Source organism: Rosa rugosa, chromosome 3, assembly GCF_958449725.1.
Source record: "Rosa rugosa chromosome 3, drRosRugo1.1, whole genome shotgun sequence".
Taxonomy (NCBI): domain Eukaryota; kingdom Viridiplantae; phylum Streptophyta; class Magnoliopsida; order Rosales; family Rosaceae; genus Rosa; species Rosa rugosa.
Genome location: NC_084822.1, coordinates 52,408,034 through 52,429,085, shown reverse-complemented (window position 1 = coordinate 52,429,085; position 21,052 = coordinate 52,408,034). Strand labels below are relative to the sequence as shown.

General features: G+C 39.4%; 3 protein-coding genes and 3 long non-coding RNA genes across 8 annotated transcripts; 3 read left to right on the top strand and 3 right to left on the bottom strand.

Annotated features, from left to right (window-relative positions):
* The first annotated feature begins 496 nt into the window (after positions 1–496).
* LOC133739375 (uncharacterized) lies at positions 497–3,519 on the top strand. The gene is made up of 3 exons (XR_009860595.1): positions 497–895; positions 1,263–1,558; positions 3,184–3,519. It is a non-coding gene; the product is annotated as an uncharacterized LOC133739375 (long non-coding RNA).
* Positions 3,520–7,019: 3,500 nt separating this feature from the next.
* LOC133740331 (uncharacterized) lies at positions 7,020–8,056 on the bottom strand. The gene is made up of 2 exons (XR_009861130.1): positions 7,627–8,056; positions 7,020–7,369 (listed from the first exon to the last, which is right to left on the bottom strand). It is a non-coding gene; the product is annotated as an uncharacterized LOC133740331 (long non-coding RNA).
* Positions 8,057–8,243: 187 nt separating this feature from the next.
* LOC133736897 (purple acid phosphatase 2-like) lies at positions 8,244–10,723 on the top strand. Of its 2 annotated transcripts, XM_062164501.1 has the most exons (8): positions 8,245–8,545; positions 8,634–8,837; positions 8,926–9,037; positions 9,294–9,523; positions 9,674–9,812; positions 9,895–10,115; positions 10,194–10,315; positions 10,398–10,723. In XM_062164501.1, exons 1-8 carry the CDS (start codon positions 8,354–8,356, stop codon positions 10,600–10,602), a joined length of 1,425 nt encoding a protein of 474 aa, XP_062020485.1. In that variant the 5' UTR covers positions 8,245–8,353; the 3' UTR covers positions 10,603–10,723. The 2 variants fall into 2 exon arrangements, with proteins under 2 accessions (XP_062020486.1, XP_062020485.1); XM_062164502.1 differs by lacking the exons at positions 10,194–10,315; positions 10,398–10,723 and having other exon boundaries at positions 8,244–8,545; positions 9,674–9,816; positions 9,895–10,049.
* Positions 10,724–10,861: 138 nt separating this feature from the next.
* Positions 10,862–14,008, bottom strand: LOC133736898 (dehydration-responsive element-binding protein 2D-like). Its single transcript, XM_062164503.1, has one exon. It carries the CDS (start codon positions 12,875–12,877, stop codon positions 12,104–12,106), a length of 774 nt encoding a protein of 257 aa, XP_062020487.1. The 5' UTR covers positions 12,878–14,008; the 3' UTR covers positions 10,862–12,103.
* A 119-nt stretch (positions 14,009–14,127) lies between these two features.
* On the bottom strand, positions 14,128–18,049 carry LOC133736896 (probable GTP-binding protein OBGC2). Of its 2 annotated transcripts, XR_009859768.1 has the most exons (11): positions 17,888–18,049; positions 17,335–17,813; positions 17,131–17,222; positions 16,907–16,990; positions 16,380–16,457; positions 16,035–16,235; positions 15,854–15,961; positions 15,580–15,654; positions 15,286–15,488; positions 14,820–14,974; positions 14,128–14,384 (listed from the first exon to the last, which is right to left on the bottom strand). XR_009859768.1 is itself a non-coding variant. In XM_062164499.1 (10 exons), the coding sequence occupies exons 1-10, from the start codon at positions 17,983–17,985 to the stop codon at positions 14,908–14,910; spliced, it is 1,485 nt and encodes a 494-aa protein (XP_062020483.1). In that variant the 5' UTR covers positions 17,986–18,049; the 3' UTR covers positions 14,706–14,907. The 2 variants fall into 2 exon arrangements, 1 of the variants encoding a protein (XP_062020483.1); XM_062164499.1 differs by lacking the exon at positions 14,128–14,384 and having other exon boundaries at positions 14,706–14,974.
* A 1,743-nt stretch (positions 18,050–19,792) lies between these two features.
* LOC133739538 (uncharacterized) lies at positions 19,793–20,627 on the top strand. Its single transcript, XR_009860673.1, has 2 exons — positions 19,793–20,034; positions 20,169–20,627. It is a non-coding gene; the product is annotated as an uncharacterized LOC133739538 (long non-coding RNA).
* The last annotated feature ends 425 nt before the right edge of the window (positions 20,628–21,052 follow it).

Genomic DNA, 21,052 nt, shown 5'->3' with positions numbered 1-21,052 from the left:
CCAATCAAACTTTTGTGTTTGTTTTTATTTTTATTAGAACTTTTTTGTTTTGTTTTATTTTATTAGTATTAAACAATAGTTGGTCATTTTTAGATCGGGTCCGGTCATTTTTAAATCGAACTCAAACCCTTACTTTTTCAAAAACTAGAAACTCATATGGAATGAGAATGACTTTATAATATTTTCAATACCGGAAGTATTTTCTGTCTTCATATACCAAAAATTAGAAAAATCGTTGACGATATTTTCAAATTCTGTCAATTAGAAGAGACCAATTAGAATACAATTTTGAAAATCATATTTTACCAACAATAAGTTTATGACATGACATGAGAGGATTTGAATATAAATAGGAATTGATATGATTTGGCGGAGGGTCTTCAGTACACGGCCGTTGATGTACACGGCCCATGTGCTGCACACGTGATGCCAAAATTAATGGACGGCGTTAGTGGATAGGAGTTAGTGAACAAAAAAACGCGGAAGACCGAAAAGTGTGAACGCAGTAAATCAAATAAAGTTTTACCATACACCTTCGGATTCGATCTGGACGCTCTCTCTCCAAGAACAACAGTCATTCGCCTTCGACCCTCTCTCCCACTCCAGAATCCTCAAGCGCTCTCCAGTCTCCACTTCTCGCGCATCAACCCTCTTCTCCCCAACTTCATCGTCATCGGCGGAGTTCCCGACTCCGATTCGTGAAAGCTCGGTCCTCCTCTCCCTCTCGCTAACCCCAATATCATATAAAGGTTACAAGTCATCGGCGTTAGTTTTGTATTGAAACCGTACAATTTAATTGGAAATTGGGGGTTTCGAATTTGCAGTTGACTCCGACATAGTAGTGAAGCCGATTGAAGGATTCGTCGTGTTGGTGACGGTCAGTTGGTTGGTGAAGGTAACCATCAATGATGCAAAAGTGTTTATATATTGGTTAAATGAAAGCCATCTTCAAATTTTTCTTCTTCATTTCGATTCCCTATAATCTTATTTAGTTTCACATTATCAAGGCTTTTGACTCTTTTTCAATTGCAATTGAATAATTAGGGATTTGATTACAGAAACTGCATGCTCCTCTTTACATGTTAGAATAGCTCTTTAGTTCTGCTGGGAGAGTTTTATGCTAGTTGTAGGCTTGTAGCTATTTGAACCCCAAATATTATGAATTAGAGAATGTTTGATATTGCCAGCAATCCAAACTCTGGGTTGGTTTGTGTAGGCTGGGAATTGAAGGTTTTTTTGACAAATTAGTTTGATTTGTGTAGGCTGGTGGTCGCCGTCGTTCAAAATCGGCTCATCTTCGATCTGGTCCAGGAGCTGACCTTCCCTCTCGCCAGATTATTGAAACCCCAAGGTCAATGCTTCTCTCAGTTTGAATACTAGAAGCAGCGGTTCCAATTGGCTTCGCTTTTCTTGGGGTTGGAGTTGGGGGTGGGGGATAACAACGGTGGATCAGATACTGCTGCGCTTTTAATAATAATGGAGTAGCCTTGAATAGTGCGGTGGCAGGCAGCCACAAAAAAGTATTGATTTTGATGAAGAATTTGGAGATGAATATCAGGTCAGTTATTAGTAATTGTCTACTCATTCCTTGGCTAATTTGAGATGAATATCAGGTCAGTTACTATCTGTAAGTCTTGCTCATGTTCTCTATTGACTAATAATCTGATTATTCTCTCAGTATTAAATGTTCAATGAATAATAGTTTCACTAATGATTATGAATTAGATTACAGGAAAATACTTGTTTCCTTAATCCTGTTATGAGCTCAAAATTACTTGCGTCACTTCTACTTCATATTAATATCCTAGTTTAAAGCACTATTTTTACTGGAACAATCCCTTTTTTAGTGGTAGACTCATATTAGGTATGCCTTTGTGTCCCCTCTGTTGTTTCTAAAGCTCCTTTTCTGATGTACAAGAGTTATTTCTGCCCTTTATTATTGCTTTTGGGCAATTTTTGGCCCTTTTTTGTAATTAAGGAAAAAAAAACTAAAAAACTTAGAAAATCTTTGGCGCTAAATAAGATTTGAGGGAATATTTATGCTATATAAAGTAGCTCAAATGAAACATAAGGTAATCATAAATATAGAGGAGATAAGCATAAATTTTGACCTCAGCCACCCATAGAGACGGAATGTGTTCTGTTGTTTGTGCATCTTGCATTAGTGTCTTGTTTAGCTGTTTGTGCTATTCTACTGAATAATTTTTTCCTGTCTTGCTAAAACTGTTTGACGTAGATGCTACTGGATTGTGTAGGATACAGAGGACAATGATGTGTTTACTTATTAGTCAAGGGAAGCTTCTTTTATAGCATAAGAAATAAATATTATGCTTTTGTTCAATATGTGCTGTAGTTTTTATCTTCTGCTTCCCTCTTCCCATGAATATTGCAGTAGGAAGTACGAAAATAAAACAGGTTCTGTAATAAGCATATTAGTTCTGCTAATATTTTTCACGCTTCCTGCCGGTATTCATAAAGTACTTGGCTAATGGAACTTCCCATAAATCTTTTTCAATTGATCCTGGTTGTTACTCTATTCTCCAGTCTGCTAAGAAATGGAGAAATCTTAATATTTCCTAAATTGTCACCACCATTCAACAATATTGGATTAGTTGGTGTAAGTACTTTATTTTAACATTCTGTTGCTGAGGTGCATTTGTTGAACAGTTGGACTTTTTTTATATAAAAAAATTAAGTCAATCTACTAAGTTGAATGTTGGAATTTGTTGTGGTTAAATGTATGGTTGTTCTCACTGTGTTTGATAATTTGGCTTATATCTTTTCTTAGACCATCTTTCAATAATGTAATTTGACTGCACTCACTCTTCAATATGGGCAGCATCACATTCTATGATTGTTGTCATTGTGCCCAAGTCTTTGCAACAACTGGGCTGTAATCTGATATGATTGTTGTCATTGTGCTCAAGTCTTTGCCAGCTTGTATTATAGACCCCATCCTAAGTGGATTTTCTGTGCTAGCATACATCCTTTTTTATTTTGGAAAACTTTTAGCGTCAGTATTTCAAGCTTCCAAACTTCACTATGATTCTGCCTACGTAGTGCATAAAGTTATTGTTTCAAGCTTTCTTTTCTTCATGATTGGATGGGAGTCTGCTATATATCGTCAGCTTATGTTTATAATTGAAATTCTGACATTTGAAATTCATAATTTCTCTGAATCAGAGCTTGGTAATGCTCGGGAGACTTGATCCGGCTGGTCACAATGCATGTTTGGGTAGTGAAACAACATGGACTTCAAGCAATCAGGTCTTGCGGAGATGATAAAAAGAACAGATGAAGGAGCTCTCATCAGTTTGCCTACCATAGCTGAAGGAGTAGGTTCACCCTGGATCAGGACATTAAGAAGAAACTCGATGGAGATTCTGAATCAATACTTTGTTGTGTACTATGAAATACTTATGGTCTTTGTTGTGTACCATGAGAATGCATTACAATTTGGGATTGGTATGTACAATTTGGTATTAGAGGTTCAGTTAATTTTGGGTTTTCTTGTTCACATGTTTGAAGAATTTTGGAGCAGTTGCTAAGAAAATTTCTTCTTGTGAAGAAGATTCAACTCTTCTATTCAGTGAGGGTAATACAGAGGGATTCTGTTAATTTTCTCATTTGAAGCATAAGAAAATACCTGAAGTCAAAGAGCAATTTGGTTGTTTGTGTTCCTTCTATCTAATCATGCTGCACCAAACATGGCTTAAACTAGCTCCCCTTTTTCTTTTGATGTGTTAAGCATCAGTAACTTCATAAATATACAGCGGTAGAACTTTTGCTCTCTAAGAGAGTGAGATACATCAAGACATTATTACGGTTTTACTTCCCACATAAACATAGGTATGGTGTAACAAACACTATGGCCAGCTGATGCATTCTTGTAAAAAACATGTACACTAAATAGTAAATACTACCACATGAAGTTTCATCCACTTACATTCTCATATGCAAAACTTGGACTAAATTGGGAAGCATTATTGCTAGAGCATTATGTAAAACACCATATACTAAATTGGCAAATAGATGTGTTGTCATATAGAAGTGCCAGAATTTAACCCTTCAAGTCGCCATGACAATACCAGATGCAAATCATCAATTTTGGGAGGGCCTTTTCAATTTTGGTGGATACTTCTCTTTAGATGGAGGCGGGTAAGCTTCCCTGTTCCCTCCCGATGAGATTTGTAAGTGAATACGTGTCAATTAAACTCTCTGTTATTAGCTTAAAAATTAATTAAGTTGTAATCTCTCTCTAATACTAAATGTTATTCACGACAAAGTTTAGTTTTTTTTTTTTTTTTTTTGAATAATTTTATTTATTTATACCTTTTTTTTTTTGAAATAGGGTCAGTACGGCTGCCCTTAAGCCTTGATCATTAATGAAACCGCAGAATACATGGGGGGGGGGGGGGGACATTGTGCCTAAACCCCAAAAAACAATGAGCATCGAGACAACATCTTAAGATAATAACAGGATTCTCAACTAAACATATGTATTCTAACAAGCACCAATTAGCGAAGAGTGCAACATTGGCTACTCTATTCGCTTTACATTTGTGGTGACACACAGGAAAGATATTGCTCAAGCGGAGCCATAAGTTGCTATTACTTTCAGCTTTCCCACTATGTTGCCACCGGAAAAACAATCCGGTAACACTTAGTTTCATCCTGCTACTGGGAGGTTGCGACCGTTGGATGTTATCATGATAAGAATATATGATTATGGTCAAAATTTCAGCTATTTTCGAAGTTGTCTGGGTCTCTATCTACTAGGTCAACTCTAAACCCTAAATAACACATAAAACTAATATGCTCATAAACGCTCATTCGCAACTTATTTTTTCGATCTGTCAGCTCTTAGACTCTCGTGTGTATGAGCTATGTCAGCTAATGTAAAAATTTCGGGAAGTTTATCTCCTCGTGGTTCAGCTCCCCTTAGGGAAGTAGAAGCGTATAAAGGGTTGACCACTTTATTTAACGTCGAAATGACCGCGAATCGGGTTAATTTTTTTACAGAATACCTACTAGTATGCTATAAATAGATGGGTAGTGTCAAACTTATTGATTTCCAATTTCGATTATTTGGATAGCACAAAATCCTTATATGTCTACTAATGTGGTCTAAGTTGTTTATTAGTTGTATCAAATAGTATACCTTCCATGAGAACAATGTAGAGGAAATATGCTTCATTAAAATCGGCCGTTGGATGTTTTCATGATAAGAATATATGATTATGGTCAAAATTTCAGCTATTTTCGAAGTTGTTTGGGTCTCGATCTACTAGGTCAACTCTAAACCCTAAATAACACATAAAACTAATATGCTCATAACCGCTCATTCGCAACTTATTTTTTTGATCTGTCAGCTCTCAGACTCTCGTGTGTATGAGCTATGTCAGCTAATGTAAAAATTTTGGAAAGTTTATTTCCTCGTGATTCAGCTCCCCTCAGGGAGGTAGAAGCGTATAAAAGGTTGACCGCTTTATTTAATGTCGAAATGACGGCGAATCGGTTAAATTTTTACAAAATACCTTTTAGTATGCTGTAAATAGATGGGTAATGTCAAATTTATCGATTTTCAATTTCGATTATTTGGATCACACAAAATCCTTATATGTCTACTAATGTGGTCTAACTTGTTTATTAATTAGTTGTATCAAATAGTATACCTTCCATGAGGAACAATGTAGAGGAAATATGCTTCATTAAAATCGACCGTTGGATGTTATCATGATAAGAATATATGATTATGGTCAAAATTTCAGCTATTTTCGAAGTTTTTTGGGTCTCAATCTACTAGGTCAACCATAAATACCTGATGAAACTAATATATTCATTCTCAACTTATCTTTTCGATATGTCAGCTCTCACTATAAAATTTCACTAGTTGCATTACATACACTTATTTTAGTGTGACGAATGGGTCGTCTGAACTCTAATATGGCTCATCTCGATAAACATTGAATATACACGGTACGCTAGTTACCTTGTTATGTGGTGAGCTAGGAGTAATTTAAATTATTAATTTTTTTTTATCAAAAAGGTTAAATTAATATTAATTATTCAATTAAGTAAATTTTACTTCTAGTTTTGGTAAATAATTTCTAAAATTGAAGTTTGTATTGTTGGAAATAAAATTATTTTGATTTAAAAGGTTGGACCTTAAAAGGTAGGCAGATAAAAGAGTTTTGAGATAAACACCAAATGAATAAAAATGAGACCAGAACGAGGGTCGCCAAAATGAGACCAGAAAACAACAATAGTTACAAAACATTTTAGATGAAATCAAAATAGACATTTGAGATGAAACCAGAACATAAATTTCAACTATTTTCGTCGTCGTTTGAGTCTCAATCTACTAAGTCAACCCTAAACCTTAAATACCAGATAAAACTAATATAGTCATAACCGCTCATTCACGGCTTCTTTTTTCGATCTATTGCCTCTCATACTCTCATGATTATGAGTTAGATCAACTAACATAAAAAATTTGGGAAGTTTATCTTCTCATGGTTTAGCTCCTCTTAAGGAAGTATAAGCATATAAAAAGTAAACCGCTTTGTTTGATACTGAAATGACGATTGGATTAATTTGGTCATCATGAATTTTTTTTTTTTTTTTTTTTTTTAAACTAATGTTGTGGTGGATGAACATATCAATTTATTAGTTTGACACTTTGACCGTTGGATGATATAATATGGAAGTGAAGTACCTACCTACACTAAAAATATTAGTCATTGTCATCGTTGTTATGATCTTGATCAATATTGTCGAACACAATAATAGAATTACTCAATGTCAATAACTCTGTCACCATTCTTGTTGTTAACGCATTGTTTGGTCCGCACTCTCGTATGCTTAAACTATATCAACGATTTAAAATAAATTTGAGAGAATGACTTTAATCATCAAAACATTAAATTAAATGTTAATGAGTTAAAAATACTTACAGTTGTAGTAAATGTTAACCATTTACTTTTAGAATTTTAATTAAGTGAAGGATGGAGTTCGGATTAATAAAATTTAACTTTAGTTGTTATTTACTTAATTAAATCTGATATTCAATCTATCAACTTAAAAATATTTTCTTAAAAGAGCTTTATACACCTAAGTTGGGCTAGAGCAGTGATCAGCTCTACACCCGGCCCAAATAGAGGCCCAAACCCGTTCCAACCAAAATCTGAATCCAATCACTCCCGAGACCAAACCCGGACCTCTGTGCCTTCCCTTCCGGCCGCACGCCAGCCGGCGCTTCTTCTCAGCAACAGACTTGACTTTTCCACGCATCCTTCTTCGTCTCAGCCGTCCAGCATGGACTGGAAGTCTCTGCTGCAAACATGGTTGTTTCTTGGACTCTGTTCACCTGCTCAACCAAGCAAAAACAAACAGAGAGATGAATTATTGGCCGGACTAACCAAATAAGTAATAACTACAGCTAGATCAGATTCCATACAGGAAGGAAGGGATTCATGGTTTTAATTCAAGATGACAAAACTTCAAATCACAAAGTACTAGTGCCGAAAGGTTCAATTTTTCTTAATAAATTCCTGAAAATCGTAAGAGACAAAAGAACAAAGGCACCATTTGATCAAAAAGGGGTTTGTTTATTAGAAAATCAACCTGTTTTTGGTTGGGCAGATGGACATCAAGGCACCCAAAGAATCTGAGCTGCTAAGCCTCTTCATGATGACTCCTACTGAAACTGGTTTGAAATTTGTACGCAACCGATCCTCTCACTCGATTAGAAAAAGGGCGATTGATCTGGACGAACTCGGGTCTGGTGCATATCTCTCTCTCTATCTCCATCTTCTTCTTCCTCTCCGATCTTCGTTTTCCCACACTGGATAGCAACCCACGCAACGGTTTATAGCTTTTTTACCATCCAAATTTTTTTACATATAGAGAACACAAACGTTGACTGTCAGACTAAGAGTTAGTTTCAATCGATGGTCCAGATGACTTGACTGCTGACCCCACACATTGGACGTCTCAGATTATACCACGTGTCTATCAGACACTCCGTGTACTTCCACCACCGTGTATTGAAGAATTTTCGATGATTTGGTATGTTTGGATGTGTCACGGAGTCATTTGTCGTTTAGATTCCTAGATTTCTGCCGAGCAGTAGTGGTCTAGAACCAATAGCATATTCGGTTCCAACAGTGAAGAATATTCGATGAATAAACGTGGAAAGTTAGAAAGCAATTGGCCGTTTTTACTGACCGTTTGCCTTGTCTGCCCAAAAATAGCAGCCTACACAAGTAGTAGTAGTGTCTACTCCAACCAACACAAGTAGTAGTGGTGTCTACTCCAATCTTCTATTTACAGTCTTTCTACGAAGCATTGGATGAGGAAGAAGACAGAGATGGACTACTCTACTGGGCTTGTAGCGGCTACCATACTAGTCCTGATTCTTTCTGTCAAGCTTTGTGAAAGTGGGATCACAAGTAGTTACTTGAGGAACGATGACTTGGTCCATGATATGCCTTTAGACAGTGACGTGTTCCGATCCCCTCCTGGGTATAATTCCCCTCAACAGGTATGGATAGTTCAAGATCGTTGCTTTGGTTTGTGGGTTTTGATTTGTTTCTGGGTGTTGAAGAAAAGTGATTGATTGTTGAAGCTAGGTTCATATAACACAAGGGGATCATGAGGGGAAGGGAGTGATTGTGTCTTGGGTGACTCCAAATGAACCGGGTTCAAGTACTGTGGTGTACTGGGCAGACAATAGTAGCAATCTGAAAAAGACTGCTCATGGCATTGTTCTTACTTACAAGTACTTCAATTACACCTCTGGTTACATTCATCACTGTACCATTGACAATTTGGAGGTAAGTAGTAAGTACTAGTTTCCCTTCCTTGTTTGTTTTTGAATCAAATCGAATTGAAGGTACATACTTTGTTGCATGACAACTGCAGTTTGACACCAAATACTACTATCAAGTTGGGATTGGGAATACCACGAGACGTTTTTGGTTTATAACCCCTCCTAAAGTTGGTCCTGATGTTCCCTATACTTTTGGCCTCATAGGTAATTTAGATTCTGTTTTCTAATTTATTACGTCTTCCTAAATTCATACGTAGTTGAAAGCTTGCTAGCCAGCATAGGTTTGATAGTACACTGGAATCATTTAACTGACTAAGCATTGCTGCTGAATCAGATTAAGATGAACATGTCATCTACTACATGTCTACATATGCATAATAGACATGCTTGTTTTATGAGGTTTTTGAATCTATATTTGTGCATTGTATCTTGTTCTTACTCAGCTGAGCATTTTGAGCAGGGGATATTGGTCAGACTCCTGATTCAAATCGAACACTTACTCATTATGAGTTAAACCCAGCAAAAGGACAGACGGTGTTGTTCGTTGGGGACCTCTCTTATGCAGATGCTTATCCGTTTCATGACAATAGAAGATGGGATACATGGGGGAGATTCATAGAGAGAAATGCTGCCTATCAACCTTGGATTTGGACTGCGGGAAATCACGAAATTGATTTTGCTCCTCAATATGTATGCCTCTCTTTTGTGTGTTACTTTCTTCTACTGCTTACAATTTTTCAAAGGATTGTCAGATTGTGCCTAATATTACATCTAGGTATGCTTCACCAATGCTTGCCTCAGTTAAGACGTACTAAAATAACTGTACTAATGTCAATGCAGGGTGAAAGTATACCATTCAAACCATATACAAATCGCTTTTTTGTTCCATACAAAGCTTCAGATAGTACATCTCCTCTGTGGTACTCCATCAAGAGAGCTTCAGCATATATCATAGTCTTGTCTTCTTACTCGGCATATGGTAGGTAATATGAATGTTTAGTTTCATCACTTCATATCTTTTACTCGAAGTCCCAGCAATTTCACAGCACTTTAATTTCCAGGAAAATATACTCCTCAGTATAAGTGGCTTGAAAAGGAGTTGCCTAAAGTGAACAGAACTGAGACACCATGGCTTATTGTTCTTGTGCATTGTCCAATGTATAGCAGCTATGTGCATCATTATATGGAAGGTGAAACCATGAGGGTTATGTATGAGCAATGGTTCGTGGATTATAAAGTAGATGTTGTCTTTGCCGGTCATGTTCATGCCTATGAACGATCTGTAAGTAGACAATAATTTACATGAAAATGATGATTTTTCAGTGATGTTAGTCTAAAACCATGTATGTTTGGATCACAGGAAAGGATATCAAACATTGCATACAACATAACAAATGGACTTTGCACTCCCATAAGTGACCAATCAGCGCCAGTTTACATAACAATTGGAGATGGAGGAAATCTAGAAGGATTGGTTACCGAGTATGTGGTGTTAACATATTAACAATCTTTTCTTTTCCTTGATTGAAAGTTCGGAGAATTGACTGCTTTTTTTGTTATGCAGAATGACAGAGCCGCAGCCAAGCTACTCGGCATTTCGTGAGGCTAGCTTTGGCCATGGGATTCTTGAGATCAAAAACAGAAGCTATGCCTTCTTCAGTTGGCATAGGAATCAAGATGGTTATGCAGTAGAAGCTGATTCTTTATGGTTACGCAACAGATATTGGAAAGCTACTTTGGAAAAGTCATCGTCCCTAACTGCGTTATAAATTGTAATTGCTCAATTGTTGGCCCAAAACAAGTTGCCCCCCTCCATAAAAAATCAGTTACTTTCAAATATTGTAAAATTATATAGTGTTGCTGAGCTGTATGCATGTTAGTATTACTCAAGCCTGAGCTGTGTTATGGATAAGTTCAAACCCAAAGGACAAAGGGTCAAAGAGTAACTGACTCCTGAATCTAATAAGACGGAAGCGTTCAAATACAAGTTGCCAGCAAACTAGGAAAAGGAAACCTGAAAGTTGATAACAGGACGAAATAGCTCTCAGCACTTCGCTCTGCTCCAACCTATTCCAACGTTAAGCGGCCAAAAGCTGACGAAAGTGGAGTTACAGAAATTGGAAGGGCACTTGGTTTATATCTATCTGAAGTGGTGGCCAAATAACTAAATAAAAATTGCAGAGGCACAAATTTTGGGTTGAACTAATTGATATGTATGCTTTCCCACAAAGGGGGGGTGATTCATTAATTCGGCCGGTGTTTTGGCTCTGCTGTCAAGTTTCAAGACTGGTTGTGTTTAGCAAACTATGTATTTGGCAGTTTCATATTAACAGAGGGAGCACATGGCTTATCATTGTGGGTCTGATCTGATTATTACCGGTGAGTTACTTGCCGGAAAATGATCTTCCGGCACCTTCCTTGCATTTGCTTTCATTCTTGTTCATCACTCAACAGAGGATAGCGTTTGAGTGAAGCTTTTAGTTTGGTCAATACTCAATAAAATGGACAACTTGCATGAAACAGAGATGGATTGGTATAAAATGGACAACTTGCATGAAACAGAGATGGATTGGTTTCACTGTTGTTATGTTATGGATACGTTTAAACTTCAAAGCTGAAGAGGTACATCCCCCGCTTCAGAAAATACAGTCCTGAATTGGAGACATGCATTGACATAAAAGTTGTAAGCAGAACGGAAAGAGGAAATTTGACTGTTCATAACAGGACGAAAATTCTGCCAAATCTATCTGTGGCCAGATAACGAAAAGATAAAGCTTTGCAGAGCAGAAACAGCAGCAGAGGCAAACAGATTGGCACGAGTAGATCTACATGTAAAGTGGTACGTTAGAAACTAGAAAGTGTACTCATACATGAGTAATTTACATCCATCCATACATAAACAAGAACAATAGCCCCTGCAGAGAACAATATAATTGCAAGGGCTGACTCAGAATTACTGAGTAGATCCTAAAACAAGATAAACAAAACAGAAACGTAAAAAACCAGACGATCTGGTTTGAGCCATAGAATGAGCCATCCAGCCTGACAAAGCCCACAGAAACCCACTCGGCACCGCCGCCCATACCCATATATAGATACACATTTATACAATATATACGATATAGTATATATACACAAGTCCACACACCGTACTTACGTATATATATTCTAAGTACTAATTTACATTATACCAAGTTGCCAACTAATTTTCCCCACCATGTTCAGATTTAAGAAACTTGAGACTTGAGCTATAGCTAGCTTCCCAGGTATCTAAGCGCACCAAGAAGCAGGTAATGCCTCCCAAGCATTTCCATCAACGAAGTTGCTGGCGAAAATCCCGTGATTCTCGATCACCGGAAAATCGATGGACAGGGCAGCCTCGGCCCATATGGAGTCATCAAACACCGGCAACACTTTTGTATTTACGTTCTCCCAGAACCCTTGATCAATTCCTTCGTTCTTCTCCTCTTTTGTGAGCATAGACATAGTGGTGTTGCTGTTGTTCTCCTCGTATGTGTTACCATAGCAGGTTTGCATGCTCGGATTAGGAAAAGGAATCGGAACCGGGTAGGTACTATTAGTATTGTCCTGGAGCACAACCGGTACGGAAACATCATTGCTCAGTACTCCTGTCACCGTTGGAAAACATGCAGCACCAGATGATGTATTCGCCACCTGCATCTGAGCCATCTGGAGATTATTGTTCTGCACAGGAGGCTGTGGAGAATGGGGTACAAGTTGATCGGGCAAATTGAGCTTGGCCTCGGAGCCATAGAGCTTCCTGGCAGCAGCATCATAGGCCATGGCGGCCTCATGGGACGTGTCGAACGTCCCAAGCCAGAGACGAGCTCCGCGATTAGGTTCGCGGATCTCGGCCACCCATTTCCCCCAAGTCCTCTGCCTAACACCCTTGTAAGTGCACGTAGCATTTTCCGGCCCACCTTTCCCTCTCATACACCCCTTCCTCGAGCTGGCCTGCGCCGGCTTCTTCACCGTTTTCCTCTCCCCAACCCCAACACTGCTACCTATCCCGGATTTCAACATTTTCAGAGAACTACGAGGGGAAAATGTTCTGAGAGTCTGATGAGCCCAGAACTGAAATGGGTGGCGGAATTTATAAGACGATCGAGTAGGAGCCAGATTGCAGTAATGGGGCACACCTGAAACGTGGCTTCTGCTGGGGCTGCAGTGATACTTGTCATGGTGAACAAGACAGATCGTGTCCACGGCCAGCCTCACTGTTAACTTCTCTTATACACACATGGCCGAACACTTTGTTTGCATACTTGCTCAGGTGTCAAACAACCAGAAGCAACATTCCAGTTTCGCTTTTTCATTCTCTCTTTGTTTATCGAAGTGTTAAGGGATTAGAAGAGAGAGTGATTGTGGACAATCGTCATTTACTATAGGAGGCGGTGTTGAAACGTTTGGAGATAAGACCCTGCTACGTTATTTCCCAAAACCAAAGCTTGACAATTAGCTTGATACGTGGGGTTTCCTAAATCCATGGATTCCATGCAAGGGTGACAATTTTAATTTTTTTTTAATGAGAGTATTGTGGGACCCACCTGAATTTCGATAAGGCCGTACACAGAAATCGCAGATTCAATGAATCTTAGGCCTTGAAGGATTTTTTTTTCCCAAACTGGTGCACGTCTTGGTTTTGCAGTAAATAATCATTGCGCAGCCTCTGTTTGTGCTTATCCAATCATGGTTTTCTACCCTGGAGTGACTATTTGATAGGTGACACGAGTGATGTGTGCGATGGATTTATAACACTTTTTTTGTCCATGAAGTAAGCAAAAGGAGAGATCTTTTCCTATTACCGAGTGGAATGTTTGAGACTGCTTATCATTTTAGTCCTCACTAGCGCACAAATCATAGAAGAATCCGAAAAGTATGATGAATGATGAATCTAACAGAAAAGGTAATAGATATCTTGATGGGAGCACAAATAGAAATGGCGATGCGAGCGCAGTGCAAACGGAATTAGTGGGAACGATGTAAGCACGATGAATGATGAATCTAATGCATTGATGTTAACAGAAAAGGTAATAGATATTGATGTTAATGGAAAATTGATACAAGCACCAACAGAATTGACAATGCGAGCGAGAATGATGCAAGCGCGATGCAAGTGGGAACGATGTAAGCACGATGAATGATGAATCTAATGCGGTGATGTTAACAGAAAAGGTAATAGATATTGATGTTGATGGAATATTGATGTAAGCACAAACAAAATTAGCGATGCGAGCAAGAACGATATAAGCACGATGCGAGCAGGAGCGATGTAAGCACAATGTGGATGAAAATGATGCAAGCGTAAACAAAAATAGCAATGTGAGTGCAATGCTAGCTTAAACAGAATAGCAATGTGAGTAAAGTGAACGATGCGTGCGGGATTCCGACATAAACGATGTGTGCTCGATTCGAGCGTACATAATGTGTGCGTGATTCAAGCGCTATGTGTGCACAAACAGAATAGATGTTAATGCTGGCATAAACGGAATAGATGTCAATGTGGGCACAAATAGAGATGTCGACCCGCCTGTGAAAGGAAATACTGATGAGACTACGAAAGGAAAAATGTATGCAAATGCGAACAAAAATGTTGAGAGATATGGAAAACTACGATGGCATCAAGCAAATGGAAATATCGAACGGGAAATACAACTTATCAGAAAACACTGACAAACCTAAAGTCTTATATAATAACATGTATTAGAATTGTAAAAATGCTTTTTTTTTTTTCGGCTGAGTATTGTAAAAATGTTGACAAAGCCTTGATATCAAGTTTATTAGGAAAATATTAAACAATAGAAATTCATCGCAAAATGGAAATTTCGAGAGTAGGATATCATTCACTATGTTAAATCAGTAAAGAAAGAGGATTATATTCATGAATCATGATTTCACTATAATGTCTACTTCATGAACTATACATCTTCAACATATATGCAAATAAAAATCAAAATTGTCTGACCTATCTATCTGAGAAGAACACCATGTAATAAAGGGCGTTTCTGTTCTACACAGATCTCATGGTTTCACACTCAATCTAATGCTTCATTTCAGTCGCGGCACATTCTCAGAGCTGCCCTTATCTCCTTCAGCATCTCATTAGTTTTGATGCCTTTCCTGAAAACCCAAAATAATGCAACTTTCTATTAGGTTGCTGCTCTTGTAATACAAGTGCTTAGAACTAAGCTGGGGTAGTTCTGATTAACTGCTACAAGGTATGAATAATATACTACACAGGGAAATCTGTTCCTGCATAGTAAAATCATTTAAATGGGAATGGAAAGGCCCTTTGTTTGGCTCTGCCGTAAAAATATGTGCATTTTGTAGGTGCCAAGAGAATCAAGATAGCACTTGCAAAACAGAAAAGACAGAAGCATAAAACTAATAACGTGACAAAGCATCCCAAGTGATAGTAGAGATGAACTTACAAAACACTGACTCCTACAATGGCAATGGGACGTGGATAGTCTTCAATTCCTTTTTCCTTTCTGTCTCTACTAGGAACTCCAGAAGAAGGTACATCTGCATTTCCACCTTCGGTTGACAGTGTTTGAGCTGTATCTAAAGTAGATGGCCTATCACTACCGAGTCTCATTATTTCTTTAGTCAGAGATGGAAGCCTCTCACTTGCCTGTCATACAGATATACAAAAGAGATAGCAGTGACAATCAGATCATTTCAAAAAGCATTGTCCTTGCTAGAATAAATAAAAGTTTACAAACCTTGGGAATATCAATTTTATTCAATACCACAATGTATGGTCGATCGAGGTAATCAGGGTTATACATTCGCAATTCCTGGAAATTATGAAACCTATAATCAGTGCAAGATCAACATATTGATAACAACTCGAACTGCTTCTTGCCTTATCCATATCAAACCAAAATTATAATCAAGATTCTATTTCTTTGTGAATGATTTGAGTTTCTATCAGGGGGAATAGATTTTTGTATTACGCGAATACAGCACATAAATAATTCATAAGGGAACACATACTTCTTTGACGGTTCTGTAGTCATTAACAGGATCCTCGGCTGCTGCATCAACAACATGGACCAATAGCCGAGTCCTCCTTAGATGCCTCAAGAAGTTGCGACCTAGACCCTAAAGGATGACAGTTTGAATTGAGCAGCTTATAGCTACAAACATGTGAATAAATAAGCTACTAGGCCATTACCTTCCCAAGATGAGCACCTTCAATAAGACCAGGTAAATCTGCTAATGTTGCTTCAGAAGTATACATCTGAGCCCCTAAACTTGGGTCACCATTAAGACGTCCTAGGTTCGGCATTAAGGTTGTGAAAGGATAATCAGCAATATCAGGTTTTGCAAGGGTAGTAGCTGCCAAAAGGGTTGACTTTCCAGCATTTGGGAGGCCCTACAACAATTTAAAGTAAGTTTTAACGGTCTAAAGAACATATTAATACCTTTGAGAAGTAGTCTTGTTCAATAATTTGGTTCTTCTCATCCCATGGAAGGCATATTAATATCATAAATAGAGAAAACAGGAAAGAATACTTACAACCAAACCAACATCAGCAACAACTCGTAGAATCAACTCCAAAGTAACCTCCTCTCCAGGTTGACCAAGTGATAAAACCTGCAATAATCTACATATGACTATAAAACTTGTCTAAAATATAAAATAGAGACCAGAATATGATTATTGCATACAGTTTATTGTTCTGATTGTACAGTAACGGGTAAACATCTGATTGAGCAGGAAATCCACCCCATTGCACTTGACTAGTTTTTTGAAACAATTACAGTTGAACCTACATTTACTTATGCTTCCGTTACTCCATGTCTAAAAGTAACTATTGGGAGGAAAAGAGAAGTAACACCAATGTCACAAATCTCACTGTCGGACTCTATTTCTGGACAACTAATAGAATTAGGCTTAAGAATGACAGTGATTTCTGGTATTACTAAACTCAACAAAAAGAAATACCGACATGACTGAGCTTAAAAGGTACTAAAAAGGCAATGAATCTGAATACACATAATTCACATCGGAATACTAAGTGAGAATAAGCATGAACACTTTACCTTATCGCTATCATCTCTCATCACATTAGTGGTCAAAGCCATCAACTTTTTCTTGCTACGCTCTGGCATTTCTACCAAGCTAATCTGCACAAAACCAAAGAGAACCAAATGCAAATGCACATCAATATTCAAATCAGTATTATGCAAAGATAGTCTCGATAACACTCAAACAGTTCTAAATCTGTACAGAAAATACTGAAAATTTCCACTCCAATTACTCTCACCCCTCCTTGTCCGCCCCTTGCTACAAGGATTTCATCACCTGGCTGGGCTAGATCACGCAACAGCGTCCCTCGTTTCCGCTTCACAACAGTACCTAACATCAGCACAGATACATATATAAGCCAAATGCACATTAATCACATTCACCATCCTATCTTTGATGTTAATGGATAAACAAAGTTTCCGAATTCTATTCTTGCACAAACCTACAGGCACAGGAATGCGCAGAGTTGGGGCAGCAACTCCATCTCTCAATTGGGAGGTCAAAACCCCCATAGCAGCCACATTTCCGCCGCGCTTGGCATTGTACCTCCCTTTCTTGTGAAACTCCAGCAATGTATCTTCCTCCTCATCAGCATATATCACCACATCACCTCCATGGCCACCTGTGGGAAGAATGAGGGACCCGCCGAAGTCCCTCTTCAACAATCCTCTCCTCCTGGCCTTCTCCTTCTCAACCTTCCCCTGCGGCGGCTTAGTAGCTTTCTGGTTCGGCATGTTGAGGACCGCGCCGTGGCCGCCGTCGCCGGAGCGGACCGTGATGACGACCTGGTCAAAGTACTTGTGAGGCTCCTTGTTCAGGTTTAAAGCCGGAGACGGCGACGACTCTTTGGCTCTGGTGCTAAGTCGGCAGCTAATTTCAAAGTAACCCGTGCTTCTCAAATTGCCGGGCTTCCGGTCACACCTGTGTACAACAAGCGCTGAATTTAACCGCGTTTATAGTTTGGGAAAGCCGTAACGTTCAGAGAGATGTAGTACCTGAGAGGGAAAACGGTGCCGTATAAGGAGGATTTTTGACGGAAGAGATACGAAGTTGAAGTTGAAGTTGAAGTTGGTGTGGAGAAGAGAGACGCCATATCTGGGGAACAGAGTTGCACAAGGTAGACAAGCGGTGCGGCGGGACGGATAATCCTAATCCGAGCCCATTCACTTTGGGTCGGGAAGCCCAGCTTTAAGCCCATGTAGGTTTTTGTTAGCTAAAAGCATAACGTTAACAACAAATCTGGTGTAGCACGTGCTATGGAAAATGTTAATTTCTCACTCGGATGTAGGAGTTTTGTTAGTTAAGTATAACTAAAAGCATATTGTTGACAACAAATCTGTTGTAGCACATGTTATGGAAAATGATTATTTTTCCCAGGTTCGAATCTTGGCACCGGAATATTTTTTTGCAAAAGCACTCGGAAAATGTAATAACAGCTATGAAACCGATTTTTTTTTTTGCAAAAGCACTAAGATTTCAGTCTAGTGAAGCACAATGCTATGGATTAAGATTTCTCCAAGATCCGAACTAATCCTGGCACCGGAAAATTTTTCCCATTTTTTACTAAAACTTGGATTTCAATTTTACCTTATTTTAATACAATTAAATATTTACTTTTTTTGTTTTTTTCACATTGATTGATAATTAGCATTTATAAACTGGATTATTAATTATCCAATAGTTATCGAAACAAAGGGTTAGCTCCGCAAAACTCAGACTGATCGGCGTCTAGGTTGCAAACTTGTTCTCGTCTGGTGGCGCTCTTTGTCGGCGGTGGTTCGCCTCGCCGGTGAGGGCTGCTGCCGGACGGGGATTCTAAATATGCCTGGGAGCTTCTTGGAGACGGTTTTGGCTCGGGATTTGGGCCTGGATGGCTTGGCGGCGAGTCCGACCGACGGGACCTCAGGCGGGTGGTTGTGAGTACATGGGTGGGGCACCTCATCGAGGGATTTCCAGATCTGGCGAATCGAAGGTGACTGGGCGGCGGTGGAGGATCCTGGATCAGGGAGCATGAAGTGGTGCAGCGGTTTCTGTAGCGGCGTAGCTCGGTGTGGGCTTTGCGACTCAGGGCGTGGCAGCGGGGGTTTGTAGCGGCGTGGGTCGTTGGGACGATGTTGGGGTGCGGCGGAGGAGACCACTGGAACTACGCCGGAGTTGTACGCACGACCAGTCGGCTGAGGAAGATGAAGTTTGGGCTTGGGCCAACCCAATCTTTGCCGGACCCAAGTTTGAGCCTTTTTCATGGGCTGTCCTTTTTGGGCTACTATGATGAGCTGGGGTGTTTGCCCTAGACCCATCCCTATGTTATTAGTTTGTCTAATTACAATAAATTCCTTGTATTAGGAACACTCTATGTACTTCTAGCACCTCTGGAGTAGTACCGAAAGAGGATATCCGCTACCTCTACGTCTTTCAGGGGATGTTTGTTTTGTGGGATTGGATAGGATTGGATTGTCTTATATAATAAAACAAGACTTGACCCATGTTTGGCAACAACATGGACTCTTTTAAATGAGACTGTGTGTGAGCCCCGGAAAAATTCAAAGGTTTAGTGAGATCGTTTAAGGAATTAAATTTTCGATCTCGGTGGTTATTTAAATACTCGGGAATATTCATCTGCATTTTTCACAAGGTGGAATATGTTATTTTTTTACTCGATAATAAAATACACGACACGACGAGTTCGTGGGAATTTTCGGAGAATTTTTCGGATACCCGAGCTAATTTTTACGAATTTTGGAAGTTTTGGGATTATAAACAATTATTTAAGGAAAATGGAAATTATCTGGTTCAATCTGATCCATTCATTTACCCACCGCTTAATCTGGACCATCCAAGATTTTTTAAGGGGACTATATATAGACCTTCCATCAGACCAACGCATCAGATGGTTCCAGAAGCATCAAGCTCCCTCTGACCCGCGACGCGACCCGACGACCCGAGAACAAGACCCGGTCGGAACTCCTCCGTCCGACCATATCTCGCGGCGGACCACCGGCGTTCGCTTCGTCTCGACGACGCCGACGTGCCTCTGGCCACGGATCATCCATGCACGGACTGTGGAGAGAGATTCGAAGCTTGAAAGGTTTGAACTTTCCGGCGATGCTTCTGCAATTTCCGGCGACCTTCGGGGCTGTGTGAGGTAGGAAAACTAACCCTCTCCTTACGCTCTACGTGCTGGTATAAGTGGTTCTCGAATTCGATTAAGTTTTGATGAATTTGTGTTTTGGGTGATTTCGGGTATCGACGGACCGCCGTCCATGGCGGCGATTCCAGGCTTCTAGTTTCGTTTCTGGCGTCTTGGAAAACCAGTTGAGGTCCGGGGAAGCTTGGTTCCTTGAATTGGCGTTCGGGGATGCTTTGGTCCTTGCTGCACTTCGGACTAGGATGCGCTCTGCCCTCTGTTCGAAATTCACCAAGCACAGTGGCTGCAAGTTTGCTTGCTCACGATATCTGTTAGCTCAGATTAAGCTACTCTGATTGTCAAAGGTAAAATTCGAGTTCTTGGGGTGAAACTGAGCTTTTGGTGATTTATTGCCGAATGGTTGGATGGGAGTTGAATTGGATGTTTGATTTAGAATTGGTTTATACTTATGTGTTGGCTGGGAATGGAATGATGTTGTGATTGTGATTTTGGACCAAGTACATGCTGTGATGTTTGCTGGGATTGAACTATAGATTTAATCCTTGCTTGTGTTAGTTTTGAATGGTGAAGTTGTTCTTGTTACTACTTAATTGTGGAAAGAAATTGGGTCGGGAAGACACCACATGTAACAATAAAAAGAGATGGGTATTATTAACGAAATGCTCAACCCGGGATTTGAAGAAAATGGTATAAGTACTGTTTCCGGTAAGAATCCGGAGTTAATGGGTGCCCTTAGCAGTTTTGGGCACACTTAATGAAAAATGGAAGGAAGTCAAAATGGTTAATTTTGTGATTGGTCAATTTGGTCAAACTTTGGTCAACCCTGGTCAAACAAAGAAAGTGGGTTGGACGATTAGATAATCGTCGATATATTAATTAAGTGTTTAACGGACCATTAACGATTATTATGTCGGAATCTAGGACTCCAGTTACCCGAGGAACGGAAGGTTCGTGAATTTCGGATGACTTCGGAATCCAGGTAGGGGATTCGGGGCCTTTCTCGGTTAGTAGTTTT